The sequence below is a fragment of the Mus musculus genome, chromosome 1, assembly GCF_000001635.26.
Source record: "Mus musculus strain C57BL/6J chromosome 1, GRCm38.p6 C57BL/6J".
Taxonomy (NCBI): Eukaryota; Metazoa; Chordata; class Mammalia; order Rodentia; family Muridae; genus Mus; species Mus musculus.
Window position 1 is genome coordinate 53,702,370 of NC_000067.6, and position 18,642 is coordinate 53,721,011.

The following is an 18,642-nucleotide window of genomic DNA, read 5'->3' on the forward strand; positions in this document are numbered from 1 at the left end:
TTTCAGGGTTGGTAAGATGGTGTCTCAGTTAGGGTTTCTATGGCTGTGATAAAACACCATGACCAAAGCCACTTAGGTTGCGGGACGTTTGTTTGGCTTACAGGTTATACTCCAACATCAGGGGAACCCAAGGCAGGAACCCCAAACAGGAACTGAAGCTGAAACCACAGGGGAGCACTGCTTACTGGCAAGCTCAGCCTGCCTTCTTATAAGCTTCTGGACCACTTGCCCAGGTCCAGCACCACCCACAGAGGGCTGGGCCCTTCCAGACCAGTCCTCAGAGAAAATGCCCCACAGACTTGCCTGCAGGCCATAATTAGGAAAGGTTTGGGTGGGTTGGGGAGCAGGGTGGGGGGAGGGTATAGGGGAGAGGAAACTAGGCAAGGGGATAGCATTTGAAATGTAAGTGAAGAAAATATCTAATAAAAAAAGAAGAAATGAAATGAAAAGAAAAGAAAAGAAAAGAAAAGAAAAGAAAAGAAAAGAAAAGAAAAGGCGTACTTTCTCCACTGAGGTTGTTCCATTTTTGTTTTTGTTTTTTTATAGATAGGTCTAACTTGTATCAAGTTAACAGAATTAATTAATTAATTAATTAATTAGGTATTAATTAAAATAAACTAAGCCACTTAACCAGGACAGATGGCCTTGTAGTTAAGGCACTTGCCACCAAGCCTGACCACATGAGTTCCATAGCCTGGAACACACAATGGAAGGGAAGAACAGACAGCCTTTGTCCTCCAATTTTGTGCTCAGGAATAAATTTTGGGGGGAAAAAGATGTTCGATGTTTTAGTTAAACTACACCATAGCATTAAAAATGCTTTTGACTCTGGAGCACTCATGCATACTGGGCACTGGCTCCCAGATGATTTGTGGACAGGAAAGTGCGTCTGCTCATAATAGTTTCTTTCTATGAAGGCTTCCTCTATTTTTAGTAATTTCTGTGACAGCTATGTTGTTTGCCCCTCCCTGAGTCTCTATTTTGTCCTACTCTGTGATGAGGATGATAGATTCTATGTACAGGCAAGGGCAACATCTAAGCACCTAACTATCAAACTTCCTGTCAAAACTAACCAATAAGAGCCGTCACAACATACTGAGCACCAGGAGCAAGTACTGCGGATCTGTGGGACTAAACAGTCCCTGACTGTGGCTCCTGGGACAAGGGTTGTGTTTCTGACTCTCACGGGGTTCACTGGCCCCTCAGCCACGGCCGTGTGCTGCCTGTTTCCTCACTAATCTAAATTTGATTCTCTCTGCCACGTTTTGCATTAGCTCTAAAACAAAGCCTGCCTCACACTCCTGTGTGCTCCCTGACCCCCCGAGCCCCGGACCTCTGCAGAAGCTCTCTATCCAACTATTCTTTAATTACCTTTTAGAGTATACATCTGTTCTCTGTAGGAACTTAGTATAAATGCATGCTCCGCAACAAATTGCTGAACAGTCTAATCCTTCAGATTTTTCTTTCTTGGTTTTTATCTACTCAACACTTGGAAGGGATATTGTGAAACCTGTTACATAACCAACCCAAGCATGAGCCGTGCTTAAAGGTTTCTGTTGAACTGACTTTTTTTTTTCTGCTAAATTTCCAATAACCTCTCACAATTTAATAGTGTTGTTGGAGATGATGTCATATACCTACATTCCAGCACGTGAGAAGCTGAGATAGGAGGATTTTATGAGTTCAAAGTTAGTCTCAACTCTGTAGTAAGTCCTTGTTTCAAAAATAAATTCTAACAGCTTAGTCCAAATATGAGTGACACATGTTTGAGTTATGGTTGATAAAGTTGTTACTACAGTACTGGTCTCACAGAAAACTCTCTCCTCTTTCTTTTTAATGATAGACAGGCAATTTGATGGAGAGATGGCTCAGTGGTTAAGAGAGCCTGTTGCCTTTGCAGAGGGCCTGGCATCTAACATCTACATGGCCACTTGCAGCAGTCTACGGTTTGAACTCCGGGATTCTAATGCCCTCGTCTGGCCTTTGCGGGCACTGCACACATGGTACACACACATACAGGCAAAACTCTCATACAATTTTTTTTTTTTTTTTTTTGGCCAGGCAGTGGTGGCACATACCTTTAACTCCAGCACTCAGGAGGCAGAAGCGAGCAGATCTCTGTGAGGTCTGGGCCAGCTTGATCTACAGAGCAAGTCCCAGGACAGCCAGTACTATACAAAGGAACCTAATCTCAAAAACCATCATCATCGCCATCGTCATTGCATCATCATCGCCATCGTCATGGTCATCATTGTCATCATCATCCTCTTAAGCGAATAAGCAGTTGAACGTGGCAGACAAACGATGGTCACTTGGCTCTGTACAGTTGAGTACTGAGCATAGCGTGGCTGCAGCAGTTTTGCCTCCCCTGCGTTTGTGAGCAGCTTCCTAGTGGCTGAGTAGTGACACTTTAGAATTCTGGAAACTCCTTCAACTGAATCTTTTAAGTGTCTGAAGTTTTTTCCTAGCATTAAAAATGAAACGAGCAACTGGGAAAGACTTATATTTCTCTTTAAATACCGAACTTAAGAGAAAAACCCAGACAGCTATCTCTGAAAAATGCCACATCCCTCTCAACCTTCCACTCATGAGAGGAAATGTTAAACCCCTCAGTAAATACAATTCTGCCACTGCTCACTGCTTCAAACGGAGTGACAACGTAAGTAAATGTCATGTGAAAATGGAATTTCCGAAAATTTAATCCATTTATTTGTTTTAGATTAAAGTATAGAACTTTCATCTTTTCAAAAGGAAAACTGTAGTCTTAAATTAGCATAGGTGAAAAGAATTAATAAAAATACCTTTCCAGGAAAACCACTGTACAGTTAACAAAAGAACTATTTTAGATTTTGACAGTATAGATTGTGGTTGCATGATTGGGCCAAAGTCTTACTTGGCCATCAAGCAAATGAGCAACTCGAGTATAGATGGTAACGAGCTGTGATTTTGTTAAGAATCACACAGGGAGGTCTAGTGATTGCTTGGGTGGTTTTTGTTGTGTTTTTTCCTCTTACATGTATCTGTAATTTGGGGAAATTCTTTCCTCATTTGTTCGTGTACTGGTCATTGTTAATTGTACTTAGATATATGAAACAAAACACCTGTCTCTTAGTTCTTAGTTAATATGTGGATTGCAAAAAACTGAAAACTTTCTCCAGCATTTACATAACTACTGCTTACTTGGTTAGCAGGCTTGACATCCTCTGCTAGTACTCTATAACCTATATAATCTATAACTATAGCTGTAATAGGATAGATATGACATGTCTTTCCAAGGAGCTCTTGTGTCGAGGGGTGACACCAATTGGTGATGAAAATGCTACTTTCACCCATAAATTAATGTAAGTTTGTGGGAATGGGCCATTGAGAGTAAAGCCCCGCTGAAGAATGAGGGCTATTAGGGGTGTGCTTTCAACCTGTTGCTCTTTCTCTAGCCTCTTCCCCAGTGCTCTCTGCCATGCCCTCCTCCCTGCCTTGATATAGACTTCAGTCCAGCGCCCAGAAACACCCAGAACCCAGCGACCTCTCAAGCCATGAGACAAAATAAGAATTTTCTCTCTGAGTTGCCTTGCTCTGTTTTGTCACAAAACCTAAATAGCACAAGATTGTAAACTACCCTCCCGTGTGAGAGAGTGCATGTGCCGGTGACCGTGCGTGTGCGTGCGTGTGTGATATGTCCATGTTTTGTGTAAGGGTGCCCCTGCCTCTGCCCAGAAGCCAGTGAATCACTCACTGACTTACTACTTTGAGACAGGGTCTCTCACTTAACCAGAAACTAAGGGGTTGGATGGGAAGTTGCTGCAATCCTCCTGTCTCTGACCCTCGCAGAGCTGGGTTACAGGCAAGCTCAGTCACACTGGGCCTTGAAGTGGGTGCTGGGGATTTGAGTCTATGTCTTCATGGCTTCATATCAAGCTCTTAAGCACTAAGCCATCTCCCCAACCCCCACATCATCTTTTGCAGCCATTTTCACAACAAACTCGGTTTATAAGAGAAACCACTATGGAGGGATGAAAAATCTTAAAAGCTGAGTACAATTTTCAGATTGAGAATCAACTTTTTATTTGGGTTGAACTGGCATCAAAACCGCCCACCCTCCTCCCACCCAAACACTCCCAGTGTGCAGCTGGGGTCGCTGTGGAGCCAGTTTCCACCGATGGCGCATCCAGTTTGTGTCCCGTTGTTACGACAACGAGGTCCAACGGTTGGGAAGGAAACTGGAGGGAAAACACTCAACGCCAGGGTGGTACTGGAGTCTGCTCCTGCGTGCCTGGCCCCCGGGACCGACCCTGGCGGCCCAGCTCTCACCTTCTTGCTGCTCATGGCGTCGACTTGCGGGCCAGGCAACGCCGGCCGGGATCGCTGCTGCGGAACTCAGGACCTGGAGAGGAGAGTTGTTCGCCGCTGGACAGCTCTAGGCTCTTTCTGAGCTGAGAGCTTTAACCGCCGTGGTCGATTCGTTGCTAAGCAACAAACTGGCGGATTCTACTTCCGGTCGTCTGCATCTGCGAGATGAGGTGCAGAACTTTCTGAGAGGTCGAGCAGGGTGGCTCTCTGAGGCCTAGGTGGCTTCCAACACAGCCCTCACTCCACTTTACAGAGGGTGGCAGGCAACTGTGAGGAGCGAAGACCCCTTGATGTCTAAGTGGGTCCTCAAGTTACTGCATCTTTCACCGAGTCTGCGTGGGCGTGGTTCTCTGCCTTAAGCCTTCATTCGGCTGTTTCTGCAGATTTCATTGCTAATGTAGGCAAATAGAATAATGACAAGGCACTCAAGACTAAAGCCTGTAAAGTGCTCCATATCCAGGAGCCTCAGTGTTCAGTTCTGTTGACTTCCCTAACACACTAGAAAGTGAGCCTTCGGAAATTCATTTAAATCCACGCGTGATTGACTACATGAACGAAGCTGTGCCAAGACAGTCCCTCAGGCATAGGCTTGGGTGACCGTAAGGCATGTGTTCATAACTAATAGAAACAGTGCTGTGAGTCATTTCTCTTAGAAGATGCAGAAGAAACGTGAAAGCTGAGATTTGAAAGAGGAGGACACATGCTGTGCAAGGAATATTTCGGGCAGAGCAATCAGATGCAAAAGCCTGAGACATTTCATGGTTATTAGAAGAACAAAAAACAAAAATCAGAAGAACAGAAGAAAATTAGAAGAACAAAAACGAAATCTATCAGACTGTCGTTGGAATAAAGCACATTGGAGTCCGGTGATGAAGATGAAGATAAATAAGTGCTCTATTTTAAAGATCTGGTAAAATAGAGTGAGGAGTTTAGACTTCAATGTAAACTGCCTCCTACTGAAAAGTTTTTGTTTAATTTTGTTTATTTATTTTGGTTTGGTTTTGAGATCGTCTCATTTCTTAGCCTAGACAGGTCACAAACTCTCAATCTGTCTGTGGCAGCCTCCCAAGTGCTAGAATTACAGGCTTATGCCACCATGCCTGACGGTAAACGTTTTCTGTTGAGAAATGGCAGGTTCCTAACCTAAAATTTATGTGACATCTTAAGGGATCTCGAATGGCCAAAAACAACGTTTTTTAAGTGACATATTTGGAAGCCTCATATTTTTTTTTATTTCAAAATTTAGTACAAAGCTACAGTGATGAAACAATGTCTTCACAACAAATGATACTGAGGAAAGTAGATATCCACGTGCACAAATGTGACATAGACACTTAATGTCACATATAAAAATCACCTCCTGTAGGTGGATTACCTACATGGAAGAACTAAAACTTTAAAACCTTTAATGAAAACAGAGGGTCTCATGGCACTTGATTTTCTTTTGGTTTTATTTTTTATTAAAATCTTATTTATTTTATACACATGAGTGTTCTGCATGTACCCAGATGCCAGAAGAGGACATCAGACCCCACTACAGATGGTCCTGTGCCCAGGCCTGCAGGGATAATCAGTGGGGACCCAGGGCAAGGGAGTGAGAGAGTGGGAGGGAAGGAGACAGGAAGAATGATAGCAATTCAATCACACTGATCAAGCTCTGAAAAACTTTACTCAGGAGTGTCAATATAAGCATAAGCAAAAGGAGGCTCCAAGGGAGGGGGAAGAGCCCAGGGGCTCTCTGAAGGTCAGGTGGCAATCTTCAGCTCTTGGAACCAACGGTCACAGTGTCCTCTTTTCCTACAAACATTCTTACTGTTAATACAACGAATGTTCTCTCAGGATTGTTTATGTAAGCTAGAAAATATCCACAAGGCCATGGCTCCCAGCAGTTGTGACCCACCATGTGTTTGCTGGGAATTGAACTCAGGACCTCTGGAAAAGCAGACAGTGTTCTTAACCACTGAGCCATTTCTCCAGTCCCCTCTTTTGGTTTTATATATTTATTTACTTGGGGGTGGAGGGAAGCATGTAGAGGTCAGAGGGCAATCTGTGGGCATTAGCCTCCTCTCCTTCTACCATGCATGTTCCAAAGATTGAACTCAGGGTAGCAGACTTGATAGCAAATGTCCTTACACACTGAGCTATTTCACTGGCTCTATGGCACTGGGTTTTGCATTAACTTAATAGATCTGACCCCCAAAATAACAGAAGAAGACAAACTAACTCAACCCTATTCAAAGGCAACATTCAAAGGTATCATTCTTTGTGCAACAAAGAAACTATCAGACTAAAATGGCAATATGTGGAATAAGAACAATTCTTTACAAATGTTATACTGGAAAAGAGATCTATACTCAGAATATTAACAAGTACTCGCAAGGATGCAGAAGAGCCAGAGACCTTGCACTACAGGGCAGTGTAAACTGGTATACCTACTAAGAAAAAACAGCCTAATGGTAACTCAGAAAACCAGAATCACCTCATGGCCCAAACATCAAATCCTTAAGCTCCAATTAAAGGGTTCACAAAGTATGTAAAGCAAGAACAAATGGGAATCTATTTTTAAAACAACCTAAATACTAAATACCAATAGCTTAAAAACTGAACAGAAGGGGAAACCCTAAAAAAGAGCTCAGAAAAAGTGACCAGAGTTAAAAAGAAAATGGAATAATAAGACAACCAAGGCAAAAGGTGTTTTAAGGGATGTGATAAGTGATATCAAAGGCTTCTGAAAGAGAGTAAACTAATGATTTCAGGTCGTCAGGGGTGAGCATACCATGGAGCTTTGGAGTGGTGCATTGTGATACAGCAGCACTGGGAGGGGCCAGAAGAGAACCAATTGTAAACATAATGTTATGGTGCACTGTGTAAAGATTATCCTTGGATTACTCAAATGTTGATCTCTCTGCCTCCATTTCTGGTTGCAAGACGAACATGCCATGTAATGGTTATTCTGTGTGTCTCCTGCCTGAATATTGTGTAAACATTGCTTCCCATTTAGTCACTGATTTGCCAATAAAAGCTGATCAGCCAATGGCTGAGCAGAAAAGAGAATAGGGCTGGACTTCTGATTCCATTCAAGGGAGGGGGAGAGAGACGGGAAACAAAGAGTCACCAGGAGGAGAGAGTCGAAAAGACACCATGGGAACCCACACTTGGAGCAGAAAGAGAAAGAGCTAGATCAATACCATACTGCAAGTATCTCAGGGATTTGGGCTAGGAGGTAGCCAGATAGTTTAAAGGAATAGAATCAATCAATAACGGCTCAGCTACTACGCTCTAAAGCAGCTTGATTAAATAAATCTTATAGTCTGTGCCTCATTTATTTGAGAGCTAGCTAGGATAGAGAAGAATTATCACTTTTTAAATTGCACTAGCAACCAACAGTGAACAATATCCAACAATATTCTGTAGAGGAAGCTATTGATTCCCTAATTGGTTCTCGAATTGTGTCAATAAAGAGGGCAGAAGCTAACTCCTGGAGAAGAGGAAAAGATGGGATTTCCCGGTCCCATGAGGATGCGAAGGGGATGAGATAGAGAGAGGTAGCTTTTCTGCCAGGCTTTGGGTAGAGGAGCACAAAAGCCATGTAAGGCCTGGGGGCAACTAGAACCGGTGGTGGCCTTCACTACCAGAGGAATTCTGATATAGGATAACTGAGGAATTTAGGGCAATAGATTCTGTGCCCAGCAGTTGTGTTATCTGGCTGCTTTTAAAGTGTTAAAACTGTCTGGTGCTTTCCATCCACAGAACAAAGGTGGGCAGAGAAAGGGCACAGCTGGGGCGGTCATTGACAGCTCCGCAGAGCTAGCCGCGGGATGGCTGATGGATGGAGAGTGATCAAAGCTCCCATCATTCGTGGGAAAAGTGTCAGCTGGCTATTGGTGGGGCTGAGTGAGGCGGGCAGTTGCTGATCACAGAGTCTGGCCGGGAGCATGGGCAGAGCTCTCGAGAAAAGCAAGTCTGTTTTTAAAATTATACGGTACAATATTCAAAACATCTTACGACTAAAAGGTAAAAACATGGACCTGGAGCATTGCCCAAAATAAGAACGATGTTATTTTAAACAGGAGAGTTTTGCTTGTGTTTAAATACAAATGAAAAGGAAACATGTCACATGCCATGTAAGTCAAGAGAAAGAAATGAAAGTAGGTAATATTAGACTCAAATAAAGACACTCTGAGAAGACATCTTATAGTTTGTGGTTAAAAGGTAGAAGAAAGAAGGAAAGTTTGAAATCAGTAGCTTATGGAAAGAAGAAACAATGCAGGAGATGAAAGGCTTAACCCACGGTGGACAAAACCTCTCAATTAGTGATGGCGCCATCCCTAACAGCTGTGCTGCTTTTCCAAAGGCTTTGGATTTAGAGACAAAACATCCTGCGATGGCTGGTACCACAGCAGGACAATGGAGAAGAACATGGAAGAGTCTGGTGAGCCTGAAATCAACAGAGGAAGAAAGGGCTGTTGGGTGCACAGAAGCAATGTTAAGTGGGAAGGTGGAGGCTCAGCTGGGGGTGGAGCTCAGCGTGGGTGGAGCCTCAACAAAGATGGCTGACGTGGGCGGAAGGAATTCTCAAAAGGACAAGAGTCAAGCACTGACTTCGATTGCAGAAGTGTACCACGTTTCCATTTGGTCTTGGAAGTAGACATCTGAGGTTGGTCATGGCGATTCAAATGTAACGTCACAGCCATTTCTATGAATAGTAAAAAGCTGAGGAGAAGCAGATAGTAGGCACGGATGGTGAGAATTGGTACCAGAAAATGGTCCGCAACTAAGCAAACTAGGTCCATATCCCCATGAGTACAAAGCCAAAAAGCACCAAGCAGAAGGCAGAACATGCTAGAAACATATATTGCCTGCAAAGGGTATGGAGAATGTAGAACCATTTTGAATGCAGTGCATCCCTGAACAAAGAGTTGGGGGTTTTATTTGAGATATATCTTTTTATATAGTTAGGAACTTGGGAGTAAACACATCCCTGAGCTTGCTTGGCTCAGGGGGCATTAAGATGATGAAAAGCATACTGCGGGGAATTCTCAGTTCTGTTTCAAAGAAATCATATATACTAATTTTATAAAATAATGAATTATCATATTTCATACATTTATATCTGTACTTTAATTGTATTTTACCCACAGTTCCCTGCTTTTCCTCTCCCTACTGAATATTCCTTCTAATTCATTATAACTTTTTTCTTTTAAGTCTAGACTCCCCGTGAGAGAAATCATGTGATAATTGTGTTTCTGAGTCTTGCTTATATTATTCGACAATCTCTAGTGCATTTTTTTGCAAATGACACAATCTCATTCTTCCTTGTGGCTCAATAATATTCCATGTGTCCATTTTCTTCATCCACTCATCTGCTATACCTAAATTGATTCCCATAACTTGGATGTTGTAAGCAGTGCCTCAGTAAACATGGATGTACAAGTATCCGTGTTGTATGATGACGTAGGTTTCATGGCTACATGCCCAGTAGTCATACAGATGGATCATGTGACTTCAGTTCTACTTTCAGGATTCTTCCTTCCTTCCTTCCTTCCTTTTTCTCTTTCTTTCTTCCTTTCTCTCTTTCTTCTCTTCCTTCTCTCTTTCTTTTAACCTAATGCCAATTTCCACAGAACCACAATCATTTAAATGTCTACCAATACTATATAATGGCTCTACATCCTTGCTAAAATTTTTTCTTTTAAGATAGGGGTCTCGGGGCTAGAGGGATGGCTCAGCGGTTAAGAGCACTAACTGCTCTTCTGAAAGTCCTGAGTTCAATTCCTGACAACCACATGGTGGCTCACAACCATCCATAACAAGATCTGGCGCCCTCTTCTGGAGTGTCTGAAGACAACTACAGTGTACTTACATATAATAAATAAATAAATCTTAAAAAAAAAAAAAAAAAAAAGATAGGGGTCTCACTGTGTAGTCCTAGCTGGCCTGGAATTTGTTTTGTCTGTCAGGCTGGCTTCCTAGTCACAGAAGACATCAATCCGTCTGCATCTAATTCACAAGTGCTAGGATTAAAGGTGTGCACCACCACACTCAGCCAGTCAAACATTTTAATGAGCTGAGTTTACCTGTTGTAACCTTACACAAGGACCAGGATGGCTTAGTCATTCTGCCTGTTTCTTGTAAGTTTCTCTGGAGTTTTAGTTTTAAAAAAATTTCAAAACAGACAACTCCAAAGTGACTTCACATAGGATTTTGGCTCTAAAGCTACCTGACTCACATAACTGCTGCAGACCCCAAATCTGGAGATTGGAGACAAATTTCAGGAAGAGACAACAGTCAACTGAGGCCAGGAGGAAGGAAGTGGATCCGAGAACGGGGTGAAGATACACAGTACTTGTCCTTCTGTGCTCCAGAGGCACAGTGGGAAGACTGGAAAGCCAGTCGAGCATACCAGTTTGAGTCACCCCATGTAGAATTATTAAAAACATTTAGAAGGTAAGAAATAAGAAGAGAAAAAATGACCTCAAAGCCCACAGACAATGAGTGGGAGAAAGGAAGGTGTGGCCAGGCTACCAGCTAACAAGGCCTTCTCCAAGCAGTTCCCAGGAACAGAGGGTGCTTGCTAGAAGCCCAAGGTCAACTGGACAACTTTGTGAAGGGTCACATCCTGAGGAGGTCAGGGGGCATCTGGGGATTAACAGCAACCACTGGAGACAGACAGAAGCCTGAGATGGCCAGCCATTTCCCATCAATAAGCATACTTCAGTCCTTGCCTTCTGGACACATGCCCCACACTCAAAGGCCTATAGTTGTCATGGCAGACATCCCATTACTGTGACTTTCTGCGTTGCTTCTGCAGCCTCCCATTCATACTGCTTCCCTGGCCAACTTCTCGCTTGCAGGATCCTGCTTCTAAATCTGTCTGCAGCAAGGCACCTTGCCAAAATTCTAGAAAGAAACCCATTTAATGAAATTCGGCAAAAGCAGTGCTTTTATGTGTGTAGGTTGTCCTGTACTCTGTCAGGCAGAAGGAATGTGGCACATGGGGCTGGGTTCCCACAGTAATTCTCTTCATTGTCTGGGATGCCACAAACTGAAACATGAAAGAAAAAAGCAATCCCTTCTCCTTGCCTTTCAGACTAAGCCCAGCTCAAGATCCTGACAGGCATCAATGGATTCCTCAAAGTGAGTTTTAGATCAGAGATGTCGAGCTACCGCGTCCGTCAAGTGACAGGGAGGCATTATTTCACTCCTGTTATCTGTCTTCTGTAGCGTTTATGTCAGCTACTTAGAGCTTCCCTTGGGTAGAGTTATCAGTATAGATTTACTAATCTATAAATGTGGAAGTGCATTTTAAGTAAGTAGAGTGGGTTCGCAGCTGAGTGTGAAAGGCTAAGTGGAGAACAGAAATTTGCTTCATATTTTAGTTCCCCTAGCTCTGTGTCCAGTTGGATATTTTCTGACCTGTGCTCTCTTCACAGTTTACAGTGCTGGGTTATTTTTGTTTTGTTGGTAAGATGATTTTTTATTGAAATGGACCAAATGCTTGTTTAAGGATCATATACACCAATTCTTATACTGATTCTAGGTCAATCTTTTTTATAAGAAGACTTTTTTTTCTTTTTTTTTTTTTCCTTTAGAATATATTGTCTTAGCACTAGCACTTAGGAGGTAGATGCTGGAGAATTAGTAGTTGAAGGGCAACTTCGGCTATGTAGATATTTGCAGTGAGCTTCTTAGGCCATATGATTTTGTCCCAAATAAGTAAACAAATAAGGGACAATGAGATGACTTAGTAGGTAAAGGCAATTGCCACCAAGCCTGATAGCCAGAGTTCAATCCCCAGGCCCCACATGGTGGAAGGCAAAACCTACTCTCAAACTTGGTCCTCTGAAGTCCACATACAGACTGCACACAGGCATACACACAGTAACACAGATAAATGTAAAAACAAAGCACATTGTCTAAGCTTAAGCCACCCAAAGTCCTGGGTTTTGTGATGTTCTTCCTTAGTTTATTTCGTAACTCTCATTTTTGAAACTGTGGACATGTTGAAGGAAGTAATATATGTGGTGTTAATTCTTCTTTGGATCAGGCAGGCCAACTAGGAATCTGACTGGAGAAGGCAGGGAGGGAGTAACGGTGACTGGGAAGGTTGGGGGTCGGGGGAGGACAAATCAGAGATTGCTCTGGAGGAAACACAAATGTGAGGAACCAGGCTAAGGTCAAAAGTCAGCTAGGGTTTGGCTGGCTGGCTGGCCTTTTGGTCTAAGCCACTTGGTAGATGGTGGAAGGTGAAAGAAATTAGAAATTAGGGGTTAAATATGTTTAAGTTTAAGGTGACTGTTAGATAACCAAGAAAGATGTTGGGATGGAAATAAGCCAGACAGCTCTGGCTGCATTAGTAGTCAGGGTATAGATCTGAAGTTCATCCACAGATGATGCTATCAAGTAAGGTAGAGATGGGGAGTTAGGAGAAAGGCAGGGAGAGAGAGGAGGGAAGAGAGAGGGAGGGAGAGAAATTGTGTTTATATTTTGGTTCCCTAACTATCAAGTTCAGCTGGATTTACACTGGACCTCTCTCTCACACAGTTTGGACGGTTTGTTGTTACCATTTCATTCTGCTGCTGAGATGGTTTTATCGTGGAGGGGAAAAGGGACAAAGGCAGTCTGAGAGCAGACCCTGGGGTTCTCATTTCTCTTTCAGGACACTTTAAAAAAAATATCACACAGTTTTCAACTTCTTAACAAAGTTATGCAAGTTCAAAGTCAAAGTCACAGCAGATAGATTAGATATGAAAGAACCCCACAAAACGAGGCTGGCAGTTCATGCATGTGGTATTTGTTCAGTAAAACACTGAAATATATGTGGAACAATTCCTAGGAAAACAAACAGCAATGCTGCTTTCTTACCGCATTTTGACCTTCAACTAATCACAACCAGACAAACGAGAGTGACTGCATTGCTTTCTTTGAACACTAGAGGGGGATATATTCACTTGCAAATTGGCAAGAGAAACTTGTTTTAGATAGAACTTCACTTTTAACATGAAACTTTTTAAATAAACTATTTAAACTTTACCATTTTGCAGTCACCAAGAAGCACAGACATGTGTTAAGATTGAAGTAAATGACACACGTGGAAATCAAATTGACTCCTTTGTCAGATTTTTATGAATGGGTTCCATTGTATTTGGTGATTGTATGCTGTATTTTGGGGGCCATACCTTAAGTCATTTTCCTCTTGAGTAATATGAAGCAGGAAATACACAGACTGGCCAGTTATTGGTTGTATATGCATCAGTTCTTCCTCTCTGGGAAATTGTGACTTGTACATTGTAATAAGTCAAATCATCAAAAGTTTCTAGAGACTGGGTGTCTGGATGCCTGAATGCTTTCACTTCACCATATCCTTGCCTGTCAGGTGACTTAAAGGTCATTGGCACAGAGATCATTCTGGACCTTATTAGCCCAATAAAATGCTTTTCAACTCTGCCTGGTAATCACATAGATATGTAGTGTTTTCATGATTGCTTGGGGCAACTAAAAAACTTTCTCTCTATTTACTTTGGTAATCTTTCCAAAGAACATTCTGCAGACATTCTCTTTCTTTTCTTGATCAAAGGTTGACTGTGATCCTAGCCAGCTATTCTCAGCCTGCCAAGTGCTTTGTCTGACCTTGTAAGTAAGATTATAAATTAATTCTATAAATCTTCTGTCGCATATATTCCAACATTGAGACATGTCTGGTCATTTAAGGTAAGGTATCTTTTCTATCTCCAAGGCAGGAGAACAGAGTCTATTTTCTGGAATCAGAGCTGGTATTAGTCAAGCCCTAGTCTCTACTGGTTGGTGAATGTCATCAAGTAATCTCTCCATGACCATTTTTGTCTCTCCAATGTGGCATTGCACTTCTTTGGAATTGTGGGAATTGGACCACACAACTTATGAAATGGACCCTGCTTAGTTTCGAGTGTAGAGCCACTCGCCAATTCTCCATGTCTTCCTTGCTTTCTCTCTGAAACACTGTCCCTGTAAATCATATGTTTGCATGTTATGTGTTCAGAAGTGCTGGTGCTAAACACAGAATGTGACCAGGGTCATATTATATTGTCCTGGGCTCTGCTCTATTTATGCAGATGGTGGATCTCACCAAGCCCCCAGGTGGTACACTGTTAACCTCTCCTGAATATGGCTTGGGAGAAGGGAGAAAAGAGGGAGGCAACTGGAAGTCAGGCAAAGAGAGGGGCTGTCTAGGAAGGGGAATCCCTGACCTTTTACTTGCACAGATGTAAATTCTACTTCCCACCTCCTTTGTAGAGGTGCAGACCCTATTTTCCACTCACATATAACTGAATTTACCTCTCAGAACATCTTGTAGTCCAATCATCTGGGAGTACATGCTTTAGTTTCTACTTAACCACTGCATCTGCATGCCTCACCAACCAGGACAAGAGTCATGTCTCATTTTTCAGTGTTTCACAATTTACTGTGTTATATGAAGTAGGCACCATAGGTGCATGGGTTCATTCTAGTAAGAAGGACACATGCTCCACTATGTTCATAGCAGCCTTATTTATAATAGCCAGAAGCTGGAAAGAACCCAGATGTCCCTCAACAGAGGAATGGATACAGAAAATGTAGTACATTTACACAATGGAATACTACTCAGCTATTAAAAAGAATGAATTTATGAAATTCCTAGGCAAATGGATGGACCTGGAGGGCATCATCCTGAGTGAGGTAACCCAATCACAAAAGAACACATATGATATGAACTCACTGATAAGTGGAGATTAGCCCAGAAACTTATAATACCCAAGATACAATTTGCAAAACACATGAAACTCAAGAAGGAAGACCAAAGTGTGGATACTTCACTCCTTCTTAGAATGGGGAACAAAATACCCATGGAAGGAGTTACAGAGACAAAGTTCGGTGCTGAGACGGAAGAAAAGACCATTCAGAGACTGCCCCACCAGGGGATCCATCCCATATGCAACCACAAAACCCAGACACTATTGCATATGCCAGCAAGATTTTGCTGACAGGACCCTGATATAGCTCTCTCTTGTAAGTCTATGCCAGTGCCTGGCAAATACAGAAGTGGATGCACATAGTCATCTATTGGATGAAACACAGAGCCCCCAATGGAGGATCTAGAGAAAGTACCCAATGAGCTGAAGGGGTCTGCAACCCTATAGGAGGAACAACAATTTGAACTAACCAGTACCCCCAGAGCTTGTGTCTCTAATTGCATATTTAGCAGAATATGGCCTAGTCGGCCATCAATGGTAAAAGAGGCCCCTTGGTCTGCAAACTTTATATGCCCCTGTACAGGGGAATGCCAGGGTCCAGAAGTGGGAGTGGGGGGGTAGGGAGCAGGGCGGCGGGAGGATATAGGGGACTTTCAGAATAGTATTTGAAATGTAAATGAAGAAAATATCTAATAAAAAATAAATAAATAACTAGAAATGCACTCTCAGTGGTGTTCCATTTCTAGTGTGAAAAAAATAATAACATTTTTATGAAAAGCTTCCTACCTCACCTTTATACTATGAACATCATTTTATAACTTCTTAATTTTCTCTCTCTCTCTCTCTCTCTCTCTCTCTCTCTCTCTCTCTCTCTCTCTCTCTCTCTCTCTCTCTCGTTTTTCGAGACAGGGTTTCTCTGTATAGCCTTGGCTGTCCTGGAACTCACTTTGTAGACCAGGCTGGCCTTAAACTCAAAAATCCGCCTGCCTCTGCCTCCCAAGTGCTGGGATTAAAGGCGTGCGCCACCACCGCCCGGCTTCCTCTGTCTCTTGTAGATAAGCATCAATATACATTTGTGAGAATTATAGACTACAAAGAGTGAATCTTAATATCAATTAAGGACCTCACCTAAGTATTATTAACCTATGACTTTGCTCACTACAGTTAGAAATGTTACTATATGAACACTGGTATCATTAAAGGAGAATAAGCCAGTCTATGGAAACTTGGTTATTTTTCCATTGTAATTATTCTATAAACCTGAAGTTAGCAAGAGCAAATAATACTTAAGAACTTTTTAAATTAAAAATAACAGCCGGGCGGTGGTGGCACACGCCTTTAATCCCAGCACTTGGGAGGCAGAGGCAGGCGGATTTGTGAGTTCAAGGACAGCCTGGTCTACAGAGTAAGTTCCAGGACAGCCAGGGCTATACAGAGACACCCTGTCTCGAAAAGCCAAAAACCAAAACAAAACAAAACAAACAAACAAAAAAAAAAAAAAAACAGCATTCAGGAGTTTGGGATGATATGTGTCCATGCACTGTCACAAATATGATACTCCATGGGGAGATGTTTATGTGCAGGAGGTTATGTGCATGAGGGTGAAACGCAACGGAAGACACCCATGAGAAGTCTCCCTTCTGCTCAGTTTTTCTGTGAACTTAAAACTGCTCCAAAGAGTAATGCCATGAAAATGTCAAACCAACTTAAAAACTTTTACACTGTCACATGCACAAAGAGGAAAATAAAAGGGCCACTGCACTATCACTGACCAAATTTTTTGGTGTCCAAGCCTGCTGCCCCTCTGCTCAACTGTGTGTCAGTGGATATCATGCTCACTGATAGAACGTGGCTAGTTTGTATGTAATGTAAATATATTTGCATCCCTGATCTTTCTTTCTCGAATGTTTAGAGTGAGTTCTATAGAATGATTTCTGACTTCTCCTGAGTCAGTATCACTGCACCAATTTTTTAAAATTGTGCTGGCATTTCTTTCTGGAACGCATTAGATCATTAGCAAAGAGTGGTTTTAAATACATAGCAGAGATTAATGGTAGGCATAATTTTTTATACCTGGTGTATCCCGAGCTTTTGTTCCCACCAGAAAGAACACGCTCAGGACAATCGGAATCTTCTGCGGCAAAAGCTTTATTGCTTACTTCTTCAGGAGCAAGAGAGAAAATGGCAAAACCCCGTCCCTTTTAAGGAGAATTATCCTCTGCCTAGGACGTGTAGCTCCCTGATTGGCTGCAGCCCATCGGCCGAGTTGTCGTCACAGGGAAGGCAGAGCACATGAAGTGGAGAACTACCCTGGCACATGCGCAGATTATTTGTTTACTACTTAGAACACAGGATGTCAGCGCCATCTTGTAATGGCGAATGTGAGGGCGGCTCCCCACACTGGTGCACCATTGCCATGCTGCATGGGTATCTCTTGGCTTACTTGTGTTCACTTGTCCCAAGTGTTTGGTAATGAAGGCAGGTTAGAAGTTAACACCATGCAAGCTGGGTCTAGTGTCTCAGGAATTTCATCCCAGCTACTTGTGAGGCTGAGCCAGGAGGATTGCAAGTGTAAGGCCTGCCTGGGCACAGAATGAGTTCAAAGTCAGCCTGGGCAACTTGGTAAGACACTGTCTCAAAATTAAAAAATTAAAAATTGCTTGGGATTAGATCACTGGTAGAGAATTGCTTATAAGAACCCCTGGATTCAATCCTTACTGCCAGAAAAAGAAGAAGAAAGATGAGGAAGGTGAAGAGGAGAAAGAAGGGGAGGAAGAAAGAAGTTACACCTTGAAAAGTACATTGTCATAGAATTGGTACCTGTGGATTAAATTAGGTCAAGTGAGGGGCCAAACTATCCAGTGATTCTGACCTGCATTATTATTGGAAGTCCTACATCATTCTTAACACCTTTCACCTATGTGTGCAGTGCTTTTCCTACGAATTCTTTTTGGTTTTCTCCTTTTGGTTGATTTGTACTAATTTTATTATGTCAGGGTCTGATATGAGTTTGTGTAATATCATCTGACTTTATAGTGATCATTTCTTCTTGGGTGATATACATCCTCCAATCTGAAAGCTATTGGGAATGGGATTGCATCTAAAATCTCTTTCTCTGTATCTTTGTTGGTGGTGTATAGAAATCTATCGATTAGTGGACATTGATTCTGCATCCTGCCATATTACTGAATTTATTGTTTCTAGAATTCTGACAAATTTGGGGGATCCTTAATGAGCAATATCATGTCATCCACCAATAAGGATTTTTTTAAACTTATTTTCTTATCTGTATCCCTTTAAATTTCCTTCTCTTGTCTTACTATGCCAGCTTGTGCTTCCAGCACAATGTTGAGAAGGAGTGGGGATAGCAGACAGTCCTGACTCATTCCTGGCTTCAGTGAGATTGCTCCAAGATTTTTATTCCCAATTTGGGATGTTGTTGGCTGTGGATTTCTTATATAGAGATTTTATTAGGTTGCGGTATGTTCTCTTTAGCCCTACATTCTGTAGGACTTTTATCATGAAGGTAGATTGGAATTTGCCAAAGGGTTTTTGTTTTTTTCTTCATCTATTAAGATTGTCACAT

General features: G+C 42.2%; 1 protein-coding gene and 1 long non-coding RNA gene across 4 annotated transcripts in view; one reads left to right on the top strand and one right to left on the bottom strand.

Annotated features, from left to right (window-relative positions):
- The window catches only part of Dnah7a (dynein, axonemal, heavy chain 7A), a 310,307-nt gene extending 305,375 nt beyond the window's left edge, over positions 1-4,932 (bottom strand). Inside the window, exon 1 of one of the 3 annotated variants that reach the window (XM_006496179.4) lies at positions 4,309-4,921. In XM_006496179.4, the coding sequence (XP_006496242.1) occupies positions 4,309-4,323 (15 nt within the window). In that variant the 5' untranslated portion in view covers positions 4,324-4,921. Of the gene's footprint in view, positions 1-4,308 lie in introns of all 3 variants that reach the window. The other 2 variants (NM_001252070.1, XM_017321900.2) reach the window with 2 other exon arrangements.
- Gm32311 overlaps positions 1-18,642 on the top strand; it is a 60,620-nt gene that overhangs the window by 2,044 nt on the left and 39,934 nt on the right. The window contains exons 2-4 of the long non-coding RNA XR_373404.3: positions 2,062-2,659; positions 11,438-11,484; positions 13,925-13,980. This is a non-coding gene — a long non-coding RNA (predicted gene, 32311). The remainder of the gene's footprint in view (positions 1-2,061; positions 2,660-11,437; positions 11,485-13,924; positions 13,981-18,642) is intronic.